At 42.4% G+C, this 25,231-nt stretch overlaps 1 protein-coding gene across 1 annotated transcript in view; it reads left to right on the top strand.

Annotated features, from left to right (window-relative positions):
- LOC124803461 (translation initiation factor IF-2) overlaps positions 1 to 25,231 on the top strand; it is a 562,926-nt gene that overhangs the window by 521,224 nt on the left and 16,471 nt on the right. Inside the window, exon 9 of the mRNA XM_047264651.1 lies at positions 19,625 to 19,797. Coding sequence (XP_047120607.1) covers positions 19,625 to 19,797 — 173 coding nt within the window. The remainder of the gene's footprint in view (positions 1 to 19,624; positions 19,798 to 25,231) is intronic.

The following is a 25,231-nucleotide window of genomic DNA, read 5'->3' on the forward strand; positions in this document are numbered from 1 at the left end:
GATCATCCAATTCGCCAGCAGCACGGTTTGTTTATAAGCAGTTGCAGTCTTGATTTCATTGCTACGAAACTTCACAAAACGCCGATACGCATTCGCGAGTAGCGCTGATCATTTGCAGTAAGCACGATAAAAAAAAAAAAAAACTGAGTCCTCCTCCTCCTCCTCCTCCTCCTCCTCCTCCTGTACTCCTACGATGATCAAGCCGTCTGTTATCTGAAACTTCGAATGGAATTGTCGGATGTTTTACCCACCGGGCAAGGTGGCGCAGTGATTAGCACATTGGACTCGCGTTCGGAAGGACGACGGTTCAAACCCACGTGCGGCCATCCTGATTTAGGTTTTCCGTGATTTCCCTAAATCGCTTCAGGCAAACGCTGGGATGGTTCCTTTGAAAGGGCATGGCTGACTATCTTCCCCGATCCGATGGGACCGATGATCTCTCTGTTCTGTCCCCTCCCACAAATAAATCAATCAACCAACCAACCAACCAACCATCCAACCATGTTTTATCCGCTTACGAAGATATACACATCGTACTCGACATGTTAACTTCGAGTGTACGTTACAGACTGGGCCTCTCTTCATTCCGGCTGCAGATGGTCGCACAGACCCCTTCAGTAAAGGTGTTTTGTCAATGGTGGCGTGTACCTTCTTCTCATTCCCCACCAGGAGTAACCTCACGGTTTGTTGAGTCTTCAACCACATAAATCAACTTTTTTCGTAAGCAAAATGATACAACCCATAGTAGAGATAGCACTGTTCGCAGACCACATCAGTTGATAACTCTTTGTACTACTCATTCTAGCACTGAATGGTGTAGAATCTCTGATATTCCTCCATTTTACACGCTCACGCTCACGCTCACGCTCACGCACACGCTCACGCTCACGCTCACGCACACGCACACACGAACTCGCGCGCGCCTTTTAGATGAATCGTCAATCTCACATCTCAGCACAATAGGCCGACGCTTCAAACGAAAGTCTTACTTCCAGAGACAGAAAACAATTTAGATTGTCAAAGCTCACGGACGTGATTCGTACTATTTTATACAGTTGGTGGAGAGGCTACACACACGATAGCTGGTTCGTCCTACCGGGCGTTTACACCAAGCAGAGATTGCTTCCGTATTGTGAGTTAGTTACTAGGCAGTGGGTTCGAGGCCTGCCGTGTCGCTTGAAAGCGCGTCCCTTAAGCGCTTGTGACAAGGCTAGAAGCGACAGCTCCCATATGCAACGCAGCTCCCGGCTCGTGCCCTTGACCAACTAGGGATTTTTTGCGTCGTCTGTGTATGCTCTAGCACGATGGCCGGCGAGCTGGCTCCACGCCTGAGCGTCCGCTTCAGCAAGTGCCTTCTCTTCCAGCCACTGTCTAAACTTCTTTGATAGCCGCACTACATACGATCACGCGCACGTCTCAAATACTTATTACATTTCACTCATACCTTGTATTCTTGCTTCTAGTGGATAAACAATTTAGTCAGTAGCAGCCAGTTGCCTTCCACGAACCTTCACATTCGATACCATTAAAATTTATCATGACTTCACGAAAAGTTACCAGGTCCGTTAGAGTCATTACTTCAATATAACGATGCTTGCTGATCGGCATATTCGTGACTGGGTGTAAGATCGTTTATACATGATTTTGCATTGAAAGTCCTTGTAATTAGTAATGGTGTGAGAGATTATCTTGTTAGTCTTGAGCAGTCAGCCAGAGACTTTTTAGTGTAAACTTTGTAAGTGACCGCATCACTGCAATGAGTTTTGCAATCCACAGTCTTTTTGACGCTACGGAAGAGACGTTACTTTTATACAGTTTCGTAACGATGGTTCTGCGTCGCTATAATTTGGCGGGTTCGAACTGGTCCACTGGTACTTACATCTATACCCTCTGGACGCCTTACGGTGTGTGGCGGAGGGTACTGTACTATCACTATCTTTTCCCCTGTTCCGTTTGCGAATGGCGCATGGGAAGAAGAATTACCATCGTTACCTGTATTACTGAAAGACTATCCCAGCGCACGGTACCCAGACCAATTTCTAGATTGCCTATCTGACGGCTTCCAGGGGCAACAAAAATTACATTTTTAATATTTCGCGCAATTGTGAGTGAATGTAATTATTTACATTGCTGTCTTAATCTACTAATTAAGATGTTTAAGCTTACAAGTTTAATACACCAAGACAAGTATCACAGTTAGAAACTGTGTGTTTCGAGAAGGCGTAACTGACGGCGCACAAATCCTCGTAATTTATTCGGCCAATATTTGAGGATGAGAGCACTTACTGACTTCCAAAAAACTGTACACATAATTTTCGAAACTTTTTCTCGCTGACATCCTCGACAAAATGATGAAAGGAAAAAATGTTTATCGCTTACTACATTTCCGTCGTACATGTAGTCAAACGGCAGCAGCGGGGATGACGTTTTAGTTTATTAATTCTTCACTATTAACTCTAATCGCATTATATTTGTAAACAGTATCTGCACGTGTCACTAAGTGTACGTGCAGAGTTACATAGTTGCAAGACGCGACACCTCGTTCGGGAGATATGGCGCCAATAAAAATTTATACGCTTGGAAAACTTACTTTTGCTTAAAATGGAAGGTAAATTACCCAGACTATATTAATCCAATGTTTCGTAATGAAAGCACATAGCGACTTCCAGGACAAATATGTAACACATTAACTCATTTGTAAAGTAATCAGCCGTTTGAAGCTCCTTTTATATTGGACTTGTGTACTTTGAAGAATCGGGGGTTTTCTCGTGAGCTCAAATTTCTGTGATTTTTGACACCGTGGTCACTTCACGAGGCAGCAATATGTTGCCCGACTGATCTTAGAGTGTCTACTCTGTCGAATTTCAACAGTAAACCTATCCGTTATACAAGCGTATCTTGCATCGTCTTGTAGAGTTTTTAGCATCTCTGTAATGCTCTCGCGATTACTAAACTCTCTCTCTCTCTCTCTCTCTCTCTCTCTCTCTCTCTCTCTCTCTCTCTCTGTGTGTGTGTGTGTGTGTGTGTGTGTGTGTGTGTGTGTGTGTGTGTGTGGGACGGGAAGGGGGTTGCGAAAGGTTGCTTTTTAGGTTTTTCTCGAACATACGAAAACCACGTTATACAGCGAAAATGTTTTCCAGTAAAAAATTAAACTACTGCAAATTTCCTACAAAGAAAGGTGCTACTCATTTTTTCTCATAGACTAACAGTTTCCGCATTGCAGGAAAAGGAAAAATGGCAAGTTACTGAAGACGGTGTTTAAAAACTAATGTAGCCTGTGTACTGTTAAATAAAGTGTGTTAAGAACAAATATAAAATTTTTGTACCACAATGCAGTAGAATCGTATTAAGGGATAAATTGTGTTCTTAGGGTGTAACGGAGTGGAACCGGAGGTTAGGAGGTTGAGGGAAGGTAGGTAGCCGCACTTCCCTCGCTCACCGGTGTTCAGGCATTTCATTTGCCCATTCCCTCTGCCGCACAATCACTAAAAAGACACTACAGTAAGTTTCACACAGTTATACCGACCCTTCCGTAGCTCGCCTTATGAATTACTGGCGGAGTGGTGTGCAGACAGACCCGGAGGTGTTTATTTTCTACAAAGTGCGTTAACACTTCGTGCAATACAGAAAAATTTCTGATACCAACCCGAGAAATGCGTATGGACAGAATACGTGTAAATCTCTGCACACTGTTCTACACTGCTACAGGTGAAATTCATTTTTAGTCATACGGCAGTTTTCTTCCGGAAAAGGCGACTTCCCCGACAAATAGTGTTGCTCGCTCTTCAGTTTGCAAACGGACTGTATCTTCCTAGCATAACCTGCCCAGTTCTCCTGTGGAAGTTGACAAAATATCTTCAGTGAGATCGGTTTATCTAGTCGGTATTTATTTACAGCAGTTAAGGGGGGGAAGTACGTGACCACAATCTGGCGACCTAACATCCCTCACGCTTCTAACCTCCACCACCGCCTTACCAACCTGTTAACACCCCCAGAACACCGTTTATCCCTTAGCATGATTCTGCTGCTCTTAGATGCGGTACAGACATTTAATATTTGTTCTTAACCAACTTTATTAGCAATGTGCATTCATATCATAAATTTAAAACACTGTTTTTAATTAATACTCTCCGATTTTTCCAACCCATGCAACGCGGAAACCCAAAGGAGAAATGAATATGACCTCCTTTGCAGGAAATTTGATGTAGTTGGATTCTGCACTGTGCAACATTTTCGCTAGAAGCTGCGATTTTCGGGATAATCTAGATAAACTTAAAAATGACCTCCAGACCACCAGCTTTCCAAACTAGAACAACAACTACCACCACCACCACCACGGAGTTTCCCGGGAAGACACTTTGTCGGACAACGTCATTCCATTGGTTGCAGGCGCAGCCAGGGGCGATTCTAGAAGTCGATCAAGCGGGGGGGGCATGGAATATCTCTTAACAAAAGGAGAGTCGGGGTCCTCCACCGACAAATTGGTAAAATTTGGTGTTGCTTAAGTAGTTTTTGGTAATTGTTTTGGAGTTCAGGGTAAAAAAAAAAGTGCATTGATAAATAATAAGACTCCCATTTTAAGTTAAATGATATTTATTGGTTTAGATAGTGATTTATTTGCTGCTCTTATTCTTTTGTTAAAATGTGTTTGAAATACATTGCAACCTATATTGCTACATAATTATAAAACAAAAAATTATTGAATCTGTTGGAGTAATATATTCGCTGATTTCTGAAGTCATTTTATCCAGTGTAGTATGATACTCCACGGGGGGGGGGGAAGCTATATCCCCCATAGCCCCCCCTTCTCCCCCCTCCCCCCTCTTGCCACCGCCCCTGGGCGCAGCGGGCAGGATGCCGTGACTAGCCAGAGCGGCCTAATTCAGCGCTTGATAAGGTCAGAGAGAGAGAGAGAGAGAGAGAGAGAGAGAGAGAGAGAGAGAGAGGATACGCCACGCCGGCCCACGCCGAAGCGTCGTCAGCTCGCCGACGCAGTGGCCTAAGTTTCCTTTTCACGTATCCTAAATTCCTGCTCCCTCTCCTCCAAGGCGGCTCGTCAGAGATAGGATCGTTTCATTTCGAATTGGGTGCTTTTCCGACCTCCTGTTGGACTTACGGAAGTCGTGTTGTCATTGCTACTAGCGCATTCGCAGACTGTAATTTGAGCCATCCGATGTCGCCTTCACAGTTTCCAACTGTCTTGCAATAGGGTCGTCCAACTGACGCTGCAACACTCCAGTCCAACTCTAACCGTGCTCCTCTCCTGAAAAAGCCTCACATACTTTTATATACGTATGCAGGCTGTTCCGAAACTGTTCGTTCAAATCAATACAGTAGGAGGAGAACATGGAGGCAGACATACACTGAAGAGCCAAAGAAACTGACACACCTGCCCAATATCGTGCAGAACTGCCGCGTGGACTCGATTAATGTCTGAAATAGTGCAGGAGGGAACTAACACCATGAATCGCGCAGGGCTGTCCATAAATCGGTAAGAGTACGACGGGATAGAGATCTATTCTGAACAACACGTTGGAAGGCATCCCAGATATGCTCAATAATGTCCATGTCTGGGGAGTTTGGTGGCCAGTGAAGTGTTTAAACTCGCATGAGTGTTCCTGTGTAACAATTCTGGACGTGTGGGGTGTCTCATTGTCCTGCTGCAATTGATCATGTCCGTCGGAATGCACAATGGACATGAATGGATGCAGGACGCTTACGTACGTGTCACCTGTCAGAATCTTATCTAGACCTATCAGGGGTCGCGTATCACTCCTAAAGCACACGCCCTACACCATTACAGAGCCTCCGCCAGCTTCAACAGTCCCCTGCCGACATGCAGGGTCCATGGATTCATGAGGTTGTCTCCATACCCGTAAACTTCTATCCGCCCGATACAATATGAAGAGAGACTCGTCCGACCGGACAGCATGTTTCCAGTCATAAACAGTCCAATATCGATTACGTTTCGTTGAATGGTTTGTACGCTGACACTTGTTGATGGCCCAGCGTTGAAATCTGCTGCAGTTTGCGGAAGGGTTGCATTCTGTCGCGTTGAACGATTCTCTTCACTTATCTTTGGTCTCGTTCTTGTAGGGCATTTTTCCGGCCGCAGCGATATCCGAGATGAAATGTTTTACCAGATTCATGACATTCGCGGTACACTCGTGAAATCGTCCTACGGGAAAATCCCCACTTCATCGCTACCTCGGATATGCTGTGTCCCATCGCTCGTGCGCCGACCATAACACCGCGTTCAAACTCACTTAAATCGTGATAATCTGCCATTGTTGGAGCAGGAACCGATCTAACAAATGCGCCACACACTTGTAGTCTTGTGTAGGCGTTGCCGACCGCAGAGCCGTACTCTACCTGTTTACATCTCTCTGTATTTGAATACGCATGCCCATACCAGTGTCTTTGGCGATTCAGTGTATTTATTTATGGTACATGTGGCCCCTGACAACAATTTCTGATGCCAGGGACGACTTGAACAGCAGGTAGTGTAGCATACTAATTGCAGCAGTGGCATTCACAGAAACTGCGCAAATACGCGAGCATTGCGCTGTATGCGCGCAGTGCATTGTCGGACCACTGATTGTCGAATCCGCTATGAGAGTCCTGTCGTGTCCGCAATGGTGCCAGCAGCAGCAGTTCTAGTGACAAGATCTCATTTTGTTTCATAGGCCAGTTACGTCTTATGCCCATGGGGGAAGAAGTGGAGACACGTGAGTTGACGTTGGTGTCTGGCCCACAGAGCCACCTCGGGCGATCCAGTGATTCCAGAAGGCGGCTCCTCACAGCAGTGCTGAAATGGGGTGGCGCCCCATCGTGCTGGAAGTTCATCCTTCGTCTAACATTCAGAGGCACATCGTCCAGTAGTTCTAATAACACACGTCCCACGAAGCGGCGATATTTCGTTGAGGCGAAATGGAAGAATGTGTTGTCCAATCAACGTATCACCGAGAATGCCGGCCTCCACATTAACACCGAATCGCCGGTATGTCGTGAATTACCATCCGCCCAAACATGTGAATTGTTGGTATTCGAATGCCAGTACACGTTCCCTGTCAGCGACACCGACTCAACAGCTTACCTCCCTAACAAAATGTTCCGTAAGATTACGAGTAGATTTCAGAGGCCGTATGTTCCTTACCGAAGGACGTTTATGTTCTCTACCTCTTGCATTAACCTGAACGAATAATTTCGGAACACCCTGTACATACATTTTGGATCATAACAGCTCGGTATTCAAGGGCATAATATTCGTAAATTACCAAAAGCTATTGTAGGTTCAGTTTACTCGTCTCCTGGTTACGTAGTTTCGAAAGTATTTTCACTGACGTTTTCCTTAGAATTCTTATAGGTGCTAACTTGTCATTTGCTCTTCGATCAGAAGGGTAACAATTCTGTGACATTAGGCAAGAAAGATGGATCTGCCTGTTACTGAAGCCTGTAGACTGTTGATTCACCATACGAATTATACACGCAGCCAATAACAACAAACCGATATAGTCTTCAAGTGTAATTTGATCTAATTCTTCCCAGCTATCACCATAAACTTTTGGACTCTCAGTACTAGTCATTTTCGCCGCAGTACCCTGAATATTACCGTTTATAAGACCTTGAAAAGAGGATTCTATATCACATACTCTGGACACAGCATGATATCTTGTTGGCCCGAAGTCACTTTTATAACTTTTCTGCACTGTATACTCTTACAGGTCGCAGAAAAGTGCGAAGTTCCACATTATGGTTTTGTCATTTGACTGAACCACTTGTGCCGCTTGCACGTTGCCATGTGATGTATCGATGTTTGAAAGCCAGATCTAGGACAAATGCTAACGTCAGTGATGTGATTTTTTTTCTTTTTCCTTCAGAAATTCTTTTTACTGTCACATGCATTTACTAATGCTTCAAATTCCTGCTCAGAAAGAAATCGTTCCGTCTTGATAGCCACACGGAAATTCCTACGTTGATTAAATGAACTGCGACCGAACCAAACAGTTGATAAAACCTTACTAGTAGCGATAACGCTTTGATGATTTGGACGTAATAACCGACCTGCATTATTAAGTCCCACATTTCAACAAAGTCCGCCATTATTATAGTGTGTGCTAGTATCTCAGACTCGTAGTAATAAAAATTTTCTATCGGTATTTGTACATGACGTAAATTTTTAAACACACACGTTACTTAGTCTCAGGAACATCAGTGTAACCAAATTAAGCCATGAAAAGGGAAGAAAACTATATTTTCATTTAAGCCTTAAGCTGTTGTAAAACGCATAGAAAAAATAAAGTTTCTAGCACTAGAGTTTAAATATGAAAACGTTATTGGAAGAACTCACTGCTGTGACCCAAAGACAAAACCAGCATTAAACCTGCAGGATTCGGCTTCGGCTTCGGCGCATTCTAGCGCAATTACTACGTTCACATGAAGCTCTCAAATCAGGGTTTCGCGAATCAGTTTCCCAAAGCCGCTTGTACATCTAAATACGTACTCCGCAAACCCATGTGAAGTGCATGCTAGAGGATTCTTAGCTTGGTACACGTGTTAGGGTTTCTTCTCGCACCTTTTGACTGCTTGATTTTCTCTGTGCGCTGCAATTAGTCTGTTATCAAAGTTCTTCGCTTAACACTGCTACGTGAAATCTTGTGCGTAGACTTTCGCGGGGCAATTGGGCGTCTTATCTTTTAAGTGTTGGCCAGCTCAGGCTTTTCAGTTGACGCTCTCTTGGGAGTCAAACCAATAATTTGTGCTCCCCTTCTTTAAATATGTTACTTATCCCGTGCTGGTGCTATTTGGTGTGGCTGCCAGACACTTGAGCAATATTCTAAGACATCACACATGTTTTGTTTGCAGTCTCCTTTGTACAATAACTGCATTTTCCCAGTTCGCGCCAAGAACTGAAGCCTGCCACATAGTTCATCTGAAATTGTGCCTATGTCATGGTTTGATGTCATTTCCTTAAAAATTATTAAAGCCATATATAAATGAGTTGACTGTTTCCAGTTGTGACTATATTGTCGTCGTGGGATGGTTTTTCTCGTCGTTTTGTGAAGTGCATAATTTTACATTCGTGTACTTTCAAGTAAATTGCCGATCTTCGCACCACGTGGAAATCTTATTAAGATCTGACAGTGCATTTGTTCAGCTTGCTTTAAACAATACTTCATTATAGACGGTTGCATAATATACGAAATATATGAGGTAACCACTAATACTGTGTGCCAAGTCATTACTATACAAAATGAAGAGCAGTTGCCCTAATACACTAGTGTGGGGCACGCCTGAATATACATCTACTTATTCCTCATGATCATGTACACACTTCAATAGTAGTAACGCTTCTGGAAATGCTGGTGCCAGTTTTCCAGTCGATATTCGCTTCCATGTAAAGGCTAAACAGTTTGAGACGTGCTTACATTGTCAAGTTCCTCTTACTTTCAAAAATGTTGATTAACATGGACGAAACATTTTGTGTGCGTTAAAGGAAAAAAGGAGTATCACATCGAGCAGGAAGTTATTAATTTCCTTTATTTAACTGAAGAGAAGTACGTTTATATTCGTTATTTTGAAAGGAAGAGACGAAGGATGACATAATTGTTGCATTAGGCTACGTCCTACGTTAGCGACAGCTTCAGGCGACAAGACGCGACTGCAGGGTATTGGTAGCTAAGTAAGTGCGCTACAGGTTGGCGACGTTCGTGCCAATGGTCGTTTGTCCACTGTAGCTGGCGACATTTAAATTCAGCGGTGTTTGAATCTTGTCGCTGGAGTGGGCACGAAGTCTGCTACGAAATACGTATAATCCGATTTTAAGAACACTACTCAATCAAAAAATTTGATTCTTCTGCATTTTACAGATACATAGCTTCGCTCGATGAAACACTGAACTTCTTTTCGCTATTGGTCACAGTTACCGTGCTACACGCAACTAAATGAGTGCACGAGCTCTCATCTAAGGAGGAACCCCTTGAGTGCGAGGTGGCAAGTTCTGTCTTTAGTGCGGCGCGTTTGAAATTCTTGTGTTAACAGTTATGACAGGAAAAACATTCGCTGCTAATTACTCACAATGTGCATCATGAGGGCGAAATAAAACGAGTGTCGGAAGGTGCAGATCAGCCTTTATGAGATATACTTATTACGCTTTACAAATTGGACAGCGTCGACATCCAAGAAATGTTCAGAGCAAACCATTAACACGCACCATGAATACCGAACAAAAAAAAATGGCACACCACAGTGATCACAAAGGTTCGCACCATCAAGGTCGAAGGCGAACTCCTTGGGAGTCGCAGAACGTTCAGGCCGGTATCCACTGCGTGTAGAGTGAGCGTGGTGCAACGGGGTCATGAGGACTGATGGAATGTGATTGCATGCAACCAAATTCGAAACAGTCTGTTGTGGAGCCTATCCTGGAACCGGGCGTAGCTGCAGGTAGTGCGATAATGTTTTATAGTAACGGAGAAAACAAGCATCCAGAGGCCTAATTTGTCCACAGCTTCCAGCTGGTATGAATTGCAATTCGCGAGTGATAGTTTGCTCGAAAGGAGTATGATTCTTACAAGCAGACCAGGAATCGAGCAAAAGCAAGTTATTTTGACCCGCTGTTAGCCAAAAGCACTGCTCTTACCGTAGGTGTAGTTCTCTTACGTCCGTTTTCCCAATCTTGCGTGCTGTGACGTAAATACTCCCTACTGCCCTTGCAAAATCTCACAAACGAAAAAGAATGGTCTGGGCAGAGCACCTCCAACTTCTCGCAGCACAATACATTAATTTTACAGACAATTCCACCATCCAGATGAACAGCTGACATAATTTTATAAGAATGCGTTAAGGCCTTCATGTCAGTTGATCTCGATACAAGTCTCTTGCTACCTTTAATTGCCAGGGTTCCTTTCATATGCATTTCCTCATCAAATACCGATTCCTCGAAGTTCAAAACAAATTGCTTGCTCAACTATGGGATAAGTTTATCTTGTCTAAACCTCTCGGACCGACCCGCAGTTTGTTGTGCATCGTCAAGTTAACGCTTTGTTTGAAATTTCGTTATCTTAACTTTTCCAATACTGTAGTACTGTTTGAAGCTACGCAGCTATCCACTTCTTCCCTTGAAATGTCTGTAATATACGCTGCGCGCAATTTGTGTGCATAAAGTAGTAGGCAAATTGTATGGAGCACCCTCGAAGTGCGCAATCAACAGTTTTTGTAGTCATACAAATGAAATGACATAATTAAATTTTCATGGAGATTGCGTTGGGGAGGGCACTGGACTAGGGCAGTCTGTGCAGCTATGTTACTTGTCATGCTGTGGCGGTGCACTAGCTAGCATACCTGCCTAGTAAGCAAGGAGGCCCGGGCCCGAGCCCCAGCCGTAGCACAAATTTTAATTCATTTCTTCAGCTTCCATCATTATCGTAGAAATGACATAAATACAGAGACATTTACTGGTCTCGTACAGATATGATTTTGTGTATATAGCCTAAAGCGGCGACTGAAAAATTGTACCAATGCTGGGAATCGAATCCAGTTCTCCTGCTTACTAGACAGGTGCGTTAGCCACCCTCGAACATCGATTCACACGAATAGACGGGTTTACAAGTTTTTGTAACAAGTGCGCCTTGGCCTCTCTTGAATATCGGTATTTTTTCCTCATTCAGTGCACGATCATATTGCTGTGGACTGTTCGAAATATGTTTCTAATTGTTTTTTTACTATGCTGGGGATGATATTCCAAGTACGTAAGGTTTTAGTACATGCTCCTTCGATGAGTGTCCTTTACTACGTTTAACCGGTGGCACGATTTATGGTTCTCTGTCCTGCAAGGATGATGAACTACATGGCTCGACACGGTTTCAGTATCGCTTTCACTTGTGAAGCACGTGTTGTTCTTGAAGTACATTATTCGCACAGTCGAGCGTATACGACACCACACATTCCACCGACTCGTCTTGCAGAAACTCTAGTATTTCATCTGCCACTTTGTTCTCGCTCTGCGAAAGTCGTTGGGTTCCCTTCTGACGAAACGTCAACTTCAGCAACTGCTGTAGATGTAATGCAATGTTTGCTTTGTTTATTGTGGAGATTTCTCTGCTTTGTATCGACACCACCAGCACCGTAGCTCTGTTGTTTGTTACTCGTCGACTAAGCATTTGAACTGTGCTTCGTAGCATCAGCTGTGCTCACCATTGGATACGTCCAGTCCCGCCCCCTTTTGCCGACAATATGGTGGCGCATCAGGTGCCGTAAACATCATTGTCCTTTCACGACCTCGCACACGAACGGTTCCGCGTAAGCGTGTTCTGAGCTTGCGTAGACCTTGCACATAGTTATTTTGGGTCATACATTATTGCGTATGAAATGTAGCCAACATATCTAAATTGTATTTAAAGTTCAGAGCAGAATGATATCTCTTTTTATTCTAAGATCTTTATTTTTATAATCGATTCAGGATATCAGTACGAGATTTCCTGCAAATGACGGCACACAAAGAGGACGTATCTTGTTGTGTGATTAACATTCGAAATGTGTTGGTCGAATGTTTGAGAGGAACGAAAAGACGATTCCCTATAAAATACACAGTAGGTTTATAGCCCAGTTAAGAGTGACAAATAGCAAACAGGCTAGTTTTGCAAACAAATATTTAATTACTTGAAAGTAATCTGGTAATTAAAAAATAGCTTAGTGAGTTAAGGGGATATTGAAATACTTAACAAAAAGTTGCTGAAGTTTCAAAAACCTGATCTCATCGACTGTTTCGTACATAAAAAGATACGTTAGTGTGATATTTAACTGTCAAAAAGGCTTCCTTCGAGTCAGGTACTAAATTTAGCACATTTCGTGGTCATAACTCGCTATGAAGGCAAATTTGGCGTCAGTAAGATCATGTTTTCTGAATAAAACATGAAAATAAATAATGAAAAAATGGGTCACATGTTTTGTGAAGTAATTTGTCTAAAAGTAAGAGGCACATTTTATGTCCCTTTTAATGATGCTCGAAATCAGGTACAGCAAATGAGTTGCACCGAATGTTTCTCTAATCTATTTTACTTCCTACTTTTAGGCAAATGATTTCGCAATACAGTTTTTGAAAAATTTTGTATGATTTATAAATGCAGATTATTTAAATTAATTGAAACTCTTGGAATCACCATTGATGACTGATGAATTGTGTTCCCAACAACCAAGTATCAGTAAAATTTCATGGTTGCTCATTGTTTTCTATTAGAAATTAAATGTGTGTGATACACTAGGATAGGTGTGTGTACGCTTTATCAATCACTTTGGCAAGACCTAAGATATATACTTTCGATGCTGTGTGAAGAGTACTGATAAAACTTGGCACACACAGCAGGTGATACGATTGTAGTCGAGTCAGTTAAAACGTAAATAGCAGGTGGGTCCGAACCCAGGATCAATGGCACTTCAGCCAAAGATGCTACCACTGCCCCATAGACTCCTCATGGGGAAAAATGATTCATTTTTTTTCGAAGTCAGACATTCTTCTGAACTCAGGAGGAAGAGGAACGAGTTCTGAGCCGAGATCGCTATAAAAACCTTTACTGTAGGAACAGATTTTTGCAAAACTTCAGTCACCATCTTCTGTTCCGTAATAAAATTACAAGAACTGCTGCAAACTATTATGCACATGATGCAGCATTAACATATAGAAGAACCAAATGACATACGTTCATAAAGGTTACTCCTAAGTAATCACTACCCTTCGAGCTCAACAGGAGTAAACTAATTCTTCCGAACGTATCGGCTGTTGAAATTTGAGTGTATGTAAGAAACATTAGTGTTTAATTCACTGATTAGCTAGTCGAACATATCTCTGCTCATTCGCGTATATGAGAAAAAACTGTTTGGTGATCTTCGTAGCTTATGATATAAATTACGAAATTTTCCCTCTGCAAACTACACGCACAGCGCTTCTTTATCGCCCTTATTTTCCTAAGTAAAACTAATTTTGTTGCCTTTCTCTCGAGCCACAATATGCTACCGTTCATGCGCGCCATTTTATAGAAACAACTTGTCGGCCGTAGCAGCCAGGTGTAGCTCGAAATTTTCGATCATACGTAGGACACCAAATATCGCCCGCGCTGTTGCTTGAAGCTGCAATGTCGCGAAGGCAGATGTCGCTTCTTCGGCTAACGTAGGACACCGCTATAAGAAAATCAAACCGACTCTGAACATTTGGATTTGTAAACTGCCATACCCAGGCTCTCATTTCATTTGAGAAGACTGTCCTACACAGTCAGTGCCCAGTGACAAAACTTTCGCTAATTCTGTGCACAGAAAGGTGAAGGTGAAGTTGAAGTTGTCTAGCGCATCAAGGCCCAAAATAATGCAGTAGTCTAACCTTCTATTAGTGAGTATTTTTTTCCATAAAGCATGTCTCCGGAAGAGCTAGTAAAAGTTTCGACTGTATCGTCCCTCTTCATTAAGTTCAGTGACATCCACAAAGAAACAGTACTTCTTGTATCACATATATACCGAGTTGACAAAAATCACGGGATACCTCCTAATTTCGTGTCGGACCACCTTTTTCCGGGCGTAGTGCAAACTCCGACGTACAAGGGACTCATCAAGTCTTTGAAAGTCCACTGCCGAAATATTGAGCCACGCTGTCTATATAGCAGTCCGTAATTGCGAAAGCGTTACCGTTGCAGGACATCTCGATTACGTCCCATAAATGTTCGATGGGTTTCATTTCGGGGGATCAGGTTGGTCAAATCTTTCGCTCGCATTGTCGTGAGTGGTTTGAAGAACAATCTCGAGCAATTGTGCCCCGATGACATGGCGCATTGTCATCCATAAAAATTCCTTCGTTGTTTTGGAACACGAATGGCTGCAAACGGTCTCCAAGTAGCCGAACATAACCATTTCCAGTCAATGATGGGTTCATTTGGAAGAGAGAGACTTGTCCATTCCATGTAAACACAGTCAACACCATTGTGGAGCCACCACTAGCTTACACAGTTTCTTGTTGACAACTTTGGTCCATGGCTGCGTGGGGGGTCTGCGACGCACTCACACCCTAACATCAGCTCTTACCCGCTGAAATAGGGACTCATCTGACCAGGCCACCAGTCAGTAGGGTCCAACCGATATGGTCACGAGCCCAGGAGAGGCCCTGCAGGTAATGTCGTGCTGTTAGCCAAGGCACTCGCGTCGCTCTTCTGTCTGTTACCACGACAGCTCGATGCCAAAGCCTCTGCTCTCGGTCGTTAAGTGAAGAACGTCGGCCAGTGCGTTGCCCACGGTTAGAGGTAATGCCTGAAATTTGGTATTCTCGGCACACTCTTTACACTGCGATCTCGAAACATCAAATTCCCTAATGATTTCCGAAATATCTTAAATGCGTCTATGTCCAGCTACCATTCCGCGTTCAAAGTATATCAATTCCCGTCGTGCGACAATAATCACGTTGGAAACCATTTCACAGGAATCATCTGAATACAAATGACAGCTCCGCCAATGCACTGCCCTTTTATGCACTGTACGCGATACTATCGCCATTTGTGTACGTGCATATCGCTGTCCTATGAGTTTTGTCTCCTCATTGTATTACAGTAGTCTCAGCCTCACGCCATTGCGTGCAGACTTTCATTAGGTGTCTTTATTCTTCCTTTTTCTTTCGCCTTCACCGTTTCCACATCAGTCATCTCGTTGTACACTAATCAAAATATGTACAGAAGACCCAGGCGACACTAATTCCATTAATAAATGTGTAATAAACATTACAAAGAATTGACACCAAATTGTTCAAATTGTGTAAAACTTCAAAAAAATACCTGAGCTGATTGTAATGTTTGTCGACACTGCAAGGAAAATAACAAAATAACATATTCTCAGAATCAGTGGCGGCTCGTGAGTATACAGTTTAACAAATTTTTGGATTCAGATGAATTTGAGAGGGTGAAATTAATAGCATCTGCGGTATGAAAGTTACGCTTATCAACAAGTTTATAGAACTTCGGTCACTGTCTATAATAATAATAATAATAATAATAATAATAATATGCAAACTTACCTGACAAAACAAAGAATTGTTTTGTGGAATTTAGTTGTTTTGTACATAATTAAGTACAGTTTAGGGCGATAACGAAATAATGTGTAAGCTTTCGCAACTCTCCATTTCGGATTTTTGTGTAAGTGGGAGTTTTTGTGCTTTTCCACAATAACTTGTGCTAATTGTACACATCTTTGTTAAATGTTCACTAGTAGTAATGCTTATTTGGTTTGGTCACTGTCTCAATCAAAGGATCTGTTCTCGGAGGCCCTAGTTCCTTTGCGGCTAACTACTCCTGATAATTTTATTTTCTGTTCCTAGGATGAGATTTTCGCTCTGCAGCGGAGTGTGCGTTGATACGAAACTTCTTGACGGATTAAAGCTGTGTGCTGGACCAAGACTCGAACTAGGGACCTATGCCTTTCGGGGTCAAGTGCTCTACCGACTGAGCTACCCAAGCACGACTCGCGACCCGTTCTCATAACTTTACTTTTCAGTTAACATTCAAGATAGATTCAGCATAGTTCATGTTTACACTGCACACGAATGCCTGTTCCCGCACAGTGAACAACCAACTTCAAACGCAAAGTGCCGTTTGTGGAAATGATTAAATTTAAATTGTAATGTCTACCAACGTGATCACTTGACTAGAATACAAATGAGGCGCTGAGATCAATAAGGGCCTACAGCATATCGTCATCGGTCCCACATTTAAGTGAATATCAGAGAAACCAGTGATAACGCTTTTCGTGAATTTTCAAGGACTACAGCACAGATGAACTTGACTCGCCATAAAATTAACAGAGTTTAGGAACATGAATAAACGCTACAATCTCACAATCGACTATGTTCTGCTTTAGGCCCGTATGAGTCTCAGTGCCTCATAACTTAATATACTATAATTCGTTCAGAAAAGTCAAAAAATAGGTTTACTGTACGTACAACTTTAACATATATTGAAATCTGATATAGTTTTACTACAGTAAATAGTGAGTGAATTAGCATATCTGCATATTAGCAGGATTTATGCCGAGCGAACGGGGATAAAAGTCTGCTGCAGTGTGCTACCACCTCTAGTTCAGTGGCAAGGGCTAGCTGTGCAAATGGTAATTACGTCACGCGAGTTGCGCATGCGCAATAGCTCCTTGTAACATGCACAACTGAAGGTGTGCTCGCGATCATGATGCCAAGTTTCACGGAGTGTAGAGGAGCAGTAGCGTGGTAGATTGAAGTGATAAAAAGTGACTAACGTTAGTAAGAATTGCGCATCTAATATATTAAGTGCTACCTTTTGTTTGAAGTGTCCCAACTTTCGACCTGCCAAGGGTGGCAACTCTAGTCCAACTCGACCTCGCGAACAATGACTGACTTTAAGTATTAAGTGTGGAGCAGCGACAGCGTTACGGAAATTATTATAAGTGGCAAATAAACTGGCTTCGCTCGTTTGCTTATGGTGTATGTGATGAACAAACAAGAACGAAACGTAGGTATGTGTTTTAGAGACAAAATATAGAATACACATTAAAGTGCAAACAAAATGAAAATCCACACTTGGTGCTAGAATTGTTAGCATTTTTAATTGTTTAATGTGAACTAAATTGTAGCAAAATGCGTGTCGCATCAGGCGACAGTTCGTTTTTGAACTGTTCTACAAATGCGCCTGTAATAACCGCCAGCAACCATTGAGATTTTGTGGGGAGTGTTCTCACGCGTAAAGCTGGACGGCGGTCAACCACTTTCCTTCAGAGTGCGACGTGGCCAAACATCCGCGACGATACAGATTTGTTGGCGACCGCAACACCCTGTAACGTTTAACTTCACGCGAGCTTTTTCCTGTGCTCCCCGTGCAAGCTTACCTCCACCCCTCTCCCCCCATCAACACACACGACTCCCCTCTCTCATATGAGGTGCCTTACAATGTGACGGCCGCAGTTACCGTTCTCAGTTCTTTGCAGTGTTCGTGGCAGACAGGGGAGCCGCAGTTTGTTGCGTGGTTTTAGCTATTTTGCTTATTCAACATCGTTTCCTAAAAGCGGATAGAACGTTGATTATTTTCAGCGTTTCATTATCATAAGTGGTGCCAGGATTCAGAACTTTTTCTGTTAAAATATCGTATGCGGTACTTACTTTTTTAGCACTCGATTCGAGTAAGAAGCACGTTCATCAACCCTCTCCCGTTTCTACGTTTTCCCCTGTACAGTACTTAACCTGTACAAAAATATCAACGACAACTTGGTAACTGCGTAGAAAGTATAGGATATATCAAGAATGATGCCAGTGAGAGGACCAACGCATGAAATACCTTAGTTTGATTGTTGGAGGTTTAACTACTAATTTATTTTGATTTGTCATAACTTTCTGAGTTTGCCGTATTTCTGTTTACGCCGTACTCTTTGAATGGCGGTTTTACGCTTTCATTTGTTCGTTTCAGGCAAACAACAGAATCTTTGCTCGACGTGAATGGTGGTTTAGCCAGTTATAAAAGTAGTTGTATCTCACATCACTTGTAAGTCTTTGCACTGTGTGAATTAATAAAAGGTACAGATATTTTGACGATCTGCTTGAATTTGTGACACCAGAACATGCCTTTCGTTACTCCCAACAACATGTGGTCATGAATTTTAGTAGGACAACTACAAAAAGGATGGTTGTCGTTTTCTGATAGAAAACAGCTTTAGATATTGTATACATTGCGCAGCGTGCCATTGTAGGTTGTGGCGCCAGCATTCCGTTTGCAGCTCTAGACAGAGCAACATCGAAACGATACAGTTTGGCTTACATCGCTACATCTGGGACCGTTATGGGTAGCCTTCAGTGTCAGTCATGGAGTGTGTGAGATCGTTTTTTATAAGGCGTTTGCGTAGCTTGAAAGATGCTTTCTGTTCACCAGACTTCCCGGCCATTCAATACGGAAACGGTGAGAGACAATGCAGTAACCTATTTTCAGACTTCTCTTGTAACTTTAGTTTAGTATATTTAGCTCTGATTGAGAATTGTTTGAATTGTTCGTGATGTAGAGTTGTCATCATTGCATGTGATATGCTCATCAAACTGTGTGTCAATGATGGTGAAGCGTGAGTGTAAAGCAGTTACGTACATAAATACATTTTTTCTGTGTTCGATAGTTACGAAATGCCAGTGATATCTGAGACAGTGAAGCTTATTTAGTGATGGTTGTGTCTTAAGTTAATGGTGAATTACAGTAATTACAAGCACTGACCAGAGGAGGACTACCATAATCCTCTCCCGACGAAAAGTGTATTCTCAGATGAACTGGGTTGTGTTTCTGGGAGAGGACGACTTGAGTTCTTTTCCTGATCATCTCACGTTGTTCGAAGCAGCTAATAATAAATCATCTTCAACTAATCACTATCATGGACTGTTACTGGAATAATAATTAGAAGTGAAATTATTATTTGCCGTACAATTTGACTTTTAATGAAGAGGTATTTATAAGAAAGACGTACATCCTATCTCTTTGTTAAATACTGCAGTGTACCTGCAAGCAGTTTTCACCCATTAAAGCGGTTACGTCTTCCACACCCCTCCGCCCTTTCTGTTCAGCTCACGAATCCCCCCTAACGGCGTGATGCTTTGTTGCAGATCACAACCGCGTGGCGGGCAGCGGCGCGCCGCTCAAGGAGCCGGCCGGCAAATTGCAGCCGCAGCTGCAAGCCGCCCCGGCCGTGCCCACGCGCGCCCAGCTGCAGCAGCTGCGCCACAGCGCCACCGGTTTCGAGGCTTTCGCCGTGCTCGTCCAGTACCTCGTCAATGACGTAAGTTCGGAAGCGACTCCACAAAGTACATAGTTCATAGTTCGGAGATACTGCCATGGCTAAAATACTTGATTTTTTATTTTCTAACACAATCTCAATTATTTTTACAGATGATAGGAACAATCATACAAACGGTCATCCAAGCCAGGGTGTAACTAGGTTTCGCCCCCTCCTCTCTCTCTCTCTCTCTCTCTCTCTCTCTCTCTCTCTCTCTCTCTCTCTGTGTGTGTGTGTGTGTGTGTGTGTGTGTGTGTGTGTGGCGAGTTGTTCTGGGCTCTGTATTTGGTGATGTTAGTGATAGACAGTAGCCGGATGCCCCTTCTGTTGCCACCCATCCTGTTGTACCCCAGGACAGAATTGGTGTACCTCCACCCGTCTCTGTCTAGTGTTATCCATGTCAAAGTATGAGAGAATTTTTCAAAAAGTTTGCAATTTGTCTAACTGATGTGTGAAACTGACCCAAAAAAAGCCCACGTTGTTAAATGTGCTGGGCAGATTCTACCTGTAGTCAGTACGTCTCCTAAAATCCCAGAATCATGGTGCCGATGTATGTGGTGTGCGGGAGACAATTATTATTACGATACCTTGCTACTGGCTATATAGAGGAAATGTTGACTGCAGACAGGCCCAACAAAAATACAGCTATATACATTTGAGCTTTTGGGCTACAGACCCACTTCTAAAGTGCGGCTAGAGACAGTGGTGATTTTTGTGCCTGCCTGCAACTCAACACCGCCCCTCTGTGGTGGGTAACAATCTGCCCTTTTCGCGGTATTGTTGTTACAGCATCCTGGGTTTTCCATCATTTAATTTATGCAGTTAAATCCAAGTGTGCACTCGCAGTCTCCAGTATTTCACTAGGCATTTTGATGATGAACACTGTTCTGCAAATTATGGCCGTACAACGGTGTAAATGAGAGAACTGCTGCTTCTTTTTAGTACTAGGAGGGGCATATGTTCGTAGCATTTTTGTTTTGCCTGTTGGTATACAGGTTGCTATGGGTTTATTTACCAGTTGTCATTTTTTATTTATAGTTCACGGTTGCTGTTTGAGTTTATATATTGTATTTTGTCATTAGTGAGTGGAGCTGTGGCCACTAGAAAATGGAGTACTGTGTGTAGAAATCGAAACATTTCCGAAATACTCTGCTGTCTGAATCAAGTGAGGGGTGACAGCATCGGAGGTAGCCAGAAACGTTTGCACTGTGCGTAGGGATAATGCCGTTGGATAGAGGTCTGCAAGAAGATGGTTTTCTTGCAAAAATCAGTGGATGGCCATCAGTGCATATCTGCTCGGTCGTCGTCAACTGGCTCGTGAGCGAAACTGACCGTTCCTGTATTGTATTATTACTGATGATGAGAAATGGTGTCTTTATGCAAATGTAAGGTAAAGAAAGGAATGATTAAGCCAAAACAAAGTAGCAAATCCCTCTGCAAAGACATATGTTCGTCCACAAAAGGTAATGTTATGTATCTGGTGGCACGGCAATAGTGTGGTGTACTACAGATTGCTTCCCTGAGGTGTAACCTTCACTAACGCTTCTTGCCACTCGAAGAACAACAACCAGGAAGACTGCGTGAAGTGATTCAGGTTTCAGATAATGCTCACCTGCATCCTGCTAGACCTACAAAACCCTATACCGGTGTAAGATTGTAAAGTCTGTCCACACTGACCTTATTTACCTGATCTTGTGCCCACAGATTTTCATCTCCTCCACAAACTATCGAGAAACCTTTGAGGAACTTCTTTCCTGGATGAAATAGCACTCCAGAAATGCTTGACAAATTCTTCGCCTCAAAACTATGTGATTTCTACATTTGTGGAATCAAAAAGTTGCACCGACATTGCAGATTGTTGTACGTAGTGAAGGAGACTATATTATTGATTACTAAAGTCTGTTATACATATCTGTTGTGTTTATTAAATGTATAGAAAAACACTACGAACTTCTGTGTGAACCTAATAGTTTACATCTACATTTTGGGAGTTCGGTTTCCCCGTTTGGTGCAGCCTCACTCAACTTACTGTTGTTTGCTGATTCTCCTCAGATCATTCTATGGACTTAGCTTCTATGCAATTTATTATCTAAAAATTACCTCTCATATTTGGAAATTTATTTACAAGTGTATTTTATAACTAAGACATTAGAATTTTGTAATTTTGCACATTGTATCAGTTAGATTGATGCAGTTTTTTCTTTGTTATACTGGTAAACATGTCTGAAAAAATGGGTACCCGTATCATATACACTGAAGAGCCAAAGAAATTGGTACATTTGCCTAATATCGTGTAGGCCTCCGTGAGCATGCAGACAACATGTCATGGACTTGACTAATGTCAGAAGTAGTGCTAGAGGGAATTGACACCATGAATCCTGCGGGTTTGGCCATAAATCCATAGAGGTATGAGAGGGCAGAGATCTCTTATGAACAGCATATTTTGTGCAAGGAATCCCAGATATGCTCAATAATGTTCATGTCTGGGAAGTTTGGTGGCCAGCAGAAGTTTCTAAACTCAGAAGAGTTCCTGGAGCAACTGTGTAACAGTTCTGGATGTGTGGGATGCCGCAGTGCCCTGCTGGACTTGCCCAAGTCTGCCGGAATGCACAATGGACTTGAATGGATGCAGGGTGATTACACAGGATGCTTACATACATGTCATCTGTCAGTTGTATCTAGACGTATCAGGGGTCCTGTACCACTTCAACTGCACATGCTCCACAGCATTACAGAGCCTGTACCAGCTTGAACAGTCCCCTGCTGACATGCAGGGTCCATGGATTCATGAGATTGTCTCCATACTCATATGGGTCTATCCTTTCGAAACAATTTGAAATGAGATTCGTCCAACCAGGCATCATGTTTCCAGTCACCAACAGTTCCAAGTCAGTTCTTGATGGGCCCAGGCAAGGTGTAAAGTTTTGTATTGTGCAGTCAACAAGGTTACATGAGTGAACCTTTGGCTCCGAAAGCCCATATTGATGATGTTTCGTTCAATGGTTCACATACTGACACTTGTTGATGGCCCAGCACCGAAATCTGTAGCAATTTGCGGAAGGGTCGGTCTTCTGTCACTTTGAACAATTCTCTTCAGTCGTCGTCAGTCCCATTCTTGCAGGATCTTTTTCCGGCTGCAGTGATATCGGAGTCTTAATGTTTTACCGGATTCCTGATATTCACAGTACACTCATGAAATTGTCATATGGAAAAATCCCCACTTCATCACTAGCTCAGAGGTGCTGTGTCCCATTGCTCGTTTGCTGACTATAACACCATGTTCACACACACTTGAATATTAATAAGCTGCAATTGTAGCAGCAGTAATTGATCTAACAACTGCGCCAGACACTTATTGTGTTATATAGGCATTGTCGACCACAGCACAGTATTCTGCCTGTTTACATTTATCTGTATTTGAATACGCATGCCTGTACCAGTTTCTTTGGCACTTCAGTGTATTTAGTCTGTTGTCAGCTGTCAAAAAGTGACATAGTTTTTTGGTAATTGTAACTACTTGAATATCCATAGCTGCTAAATTAAATGGAAAGAGCAGATGCTTGCATTATCTGCCCTACAAAATAATAACCAACGGCAGTATTTAATCATTGTAGGTAGACCTGTATCATTTTTAAACACAATGATACCTTACATAATCGCAAATCTTGACTCTGCACATTCAGTTATACTGTATACCTGTTTCCAGTTCTAACGTTTTTACATATTTAGCTCTCCATCCATAATAAGTTAGTACTGAAGCATCTGTTGAAATTTAGCACGTGAACAGAATTAAGAGTAACACACACATTTTGTGTAGATATAGGTTTCCATGATGAGTCACCAACTCTAATGTCTTTGAATATTTTAAGGTCTTAGAAAATCTGTTGTCACTTTGCCAAACACAGACAGAGGGCCGATAAAGGGATGTGATCCTCAAATTTTTGTAATCTTAATAACCACTTAGATAGAAATTTCAACTTCTCACACCCCTTCCTTATCACTCATCACACCTTACCCCAAGTCATAATTCTTGCAGAAAAATTCAGTGTTGCAATGTCATAGAGGCATGATTAGAAATTACAAATTAAAAATTGGGATTATGTATTTATTTATTTATTGAAGAAGTGGGGGAGGGGTTAAATTGACATTTTTTTCACTCTTTACAGTGATCTCACTTCTAAAATGTTCATGTGTCAAGCCTCATTTCTTCAAGAAATATGGAGAATGAAGTTTGAATGGCAAGTAACATTGTAAGGAGTGATTGAGAAATGAGCATTGTAATTTTGACCAGTCATTAAATTAAGGATTCTTATAAATTGATGTGCTGATCAGCAGCAGTCATAGAGATCTGAATTTGACTGGCCCTACAAGTATGCCCTGAGCAGTTGGAGAGCTGCTTTCCCAGTTTCTGAAAAAAGGTAACAACCCACTTTCAATTAATAGGTTAACTGAGATTGTGACAGTTGTCCTTGATTGCAGCAGGACACTTTTAGAAAGACTACCATATGGAGAGAGATCCATTGCAGTTCCGGTTTCCTTAAAAAAGTGGTATGATGTCCCATAAACAAATACACCTCCAGTCTGTGGTTTTCGATGTCTGCCAGCCTCAGAAACCACACAACCTCACTGTTAGAACAGGAAGAAATAAAGGTGTCATCTTTTTTGACTCCGTAGATCTGTTGGCATCGGAGCGTAGTGGTCAGGACGATATCTTAGTCACTCCTTTGAGTCAAAGGTAATAGAAGTACGAATTTGATTTGATTCTTTTTCATTTTGATCATTTGGCTCAGTTTGCTTTCTCTCCTTTCACATTTGCATTCTGAGGATATGACTTCATGTTAGCACCAGCCTGTAGTGTTCTGAAATGGTAGATGTAGCTTGAAATGATGCTTGGGCTAAATCCAGATGGTTTCAGATTCATTACATGTATGCTTTGCCAAGTGCTGCTCCAGAGAGTGTATGCCATGCTATGGTCGCCATTTCCGATGCCCTGCTAATGGAATTATCATTAGTTATTACTACCCCTAGCTACCAGCTTTCATTTTCCCTCATAATTCTATCTTCACAGTCTTTAGGCAGTGAGGAATCCCTTTCCTTGTGGCTACTTGTTTGCTTTTGCAACAGTTGTTTCAATTGTTCAGTGTACTTACTTATGGGTCATTTCATTTCAAGTGCTTAAAATATAAACAAAGCCCCAAGTACCTCGCTCCTACCACCCTCCCCCCCCCCCCCTCCCCCCCACCCCTCCCTGGCCCCATAATCCCCTCCCTCGCAGATTTTGATGAAATAATTCCACTATGTATGCATATGAAGCTATGCTTTCATAAAGTCCAGCATTTCCATATCGTGACACTGAAACAAGTGAAGTTTGCTTTATGTTTGCTCATGAGATAAGGGCAAATTATGCTGGAACTTTGTGACTTTCTTCACTGTTTAG

Source organism: Schistocerca piceifrons, chromosome 6, assembly GCF_021461385.2.
Source record: "Schistocerca piceifrons isolate TAMUIC-IGC-003096 chromosome 6, iqSchPice1.1, whole genome shotgun sequence".
NCBI lineage: Eukaryota > Metazoa > Arthropoda > Insecta > Orthoptera > Acrididae > Schistocerca > Schistocerca piceifrons.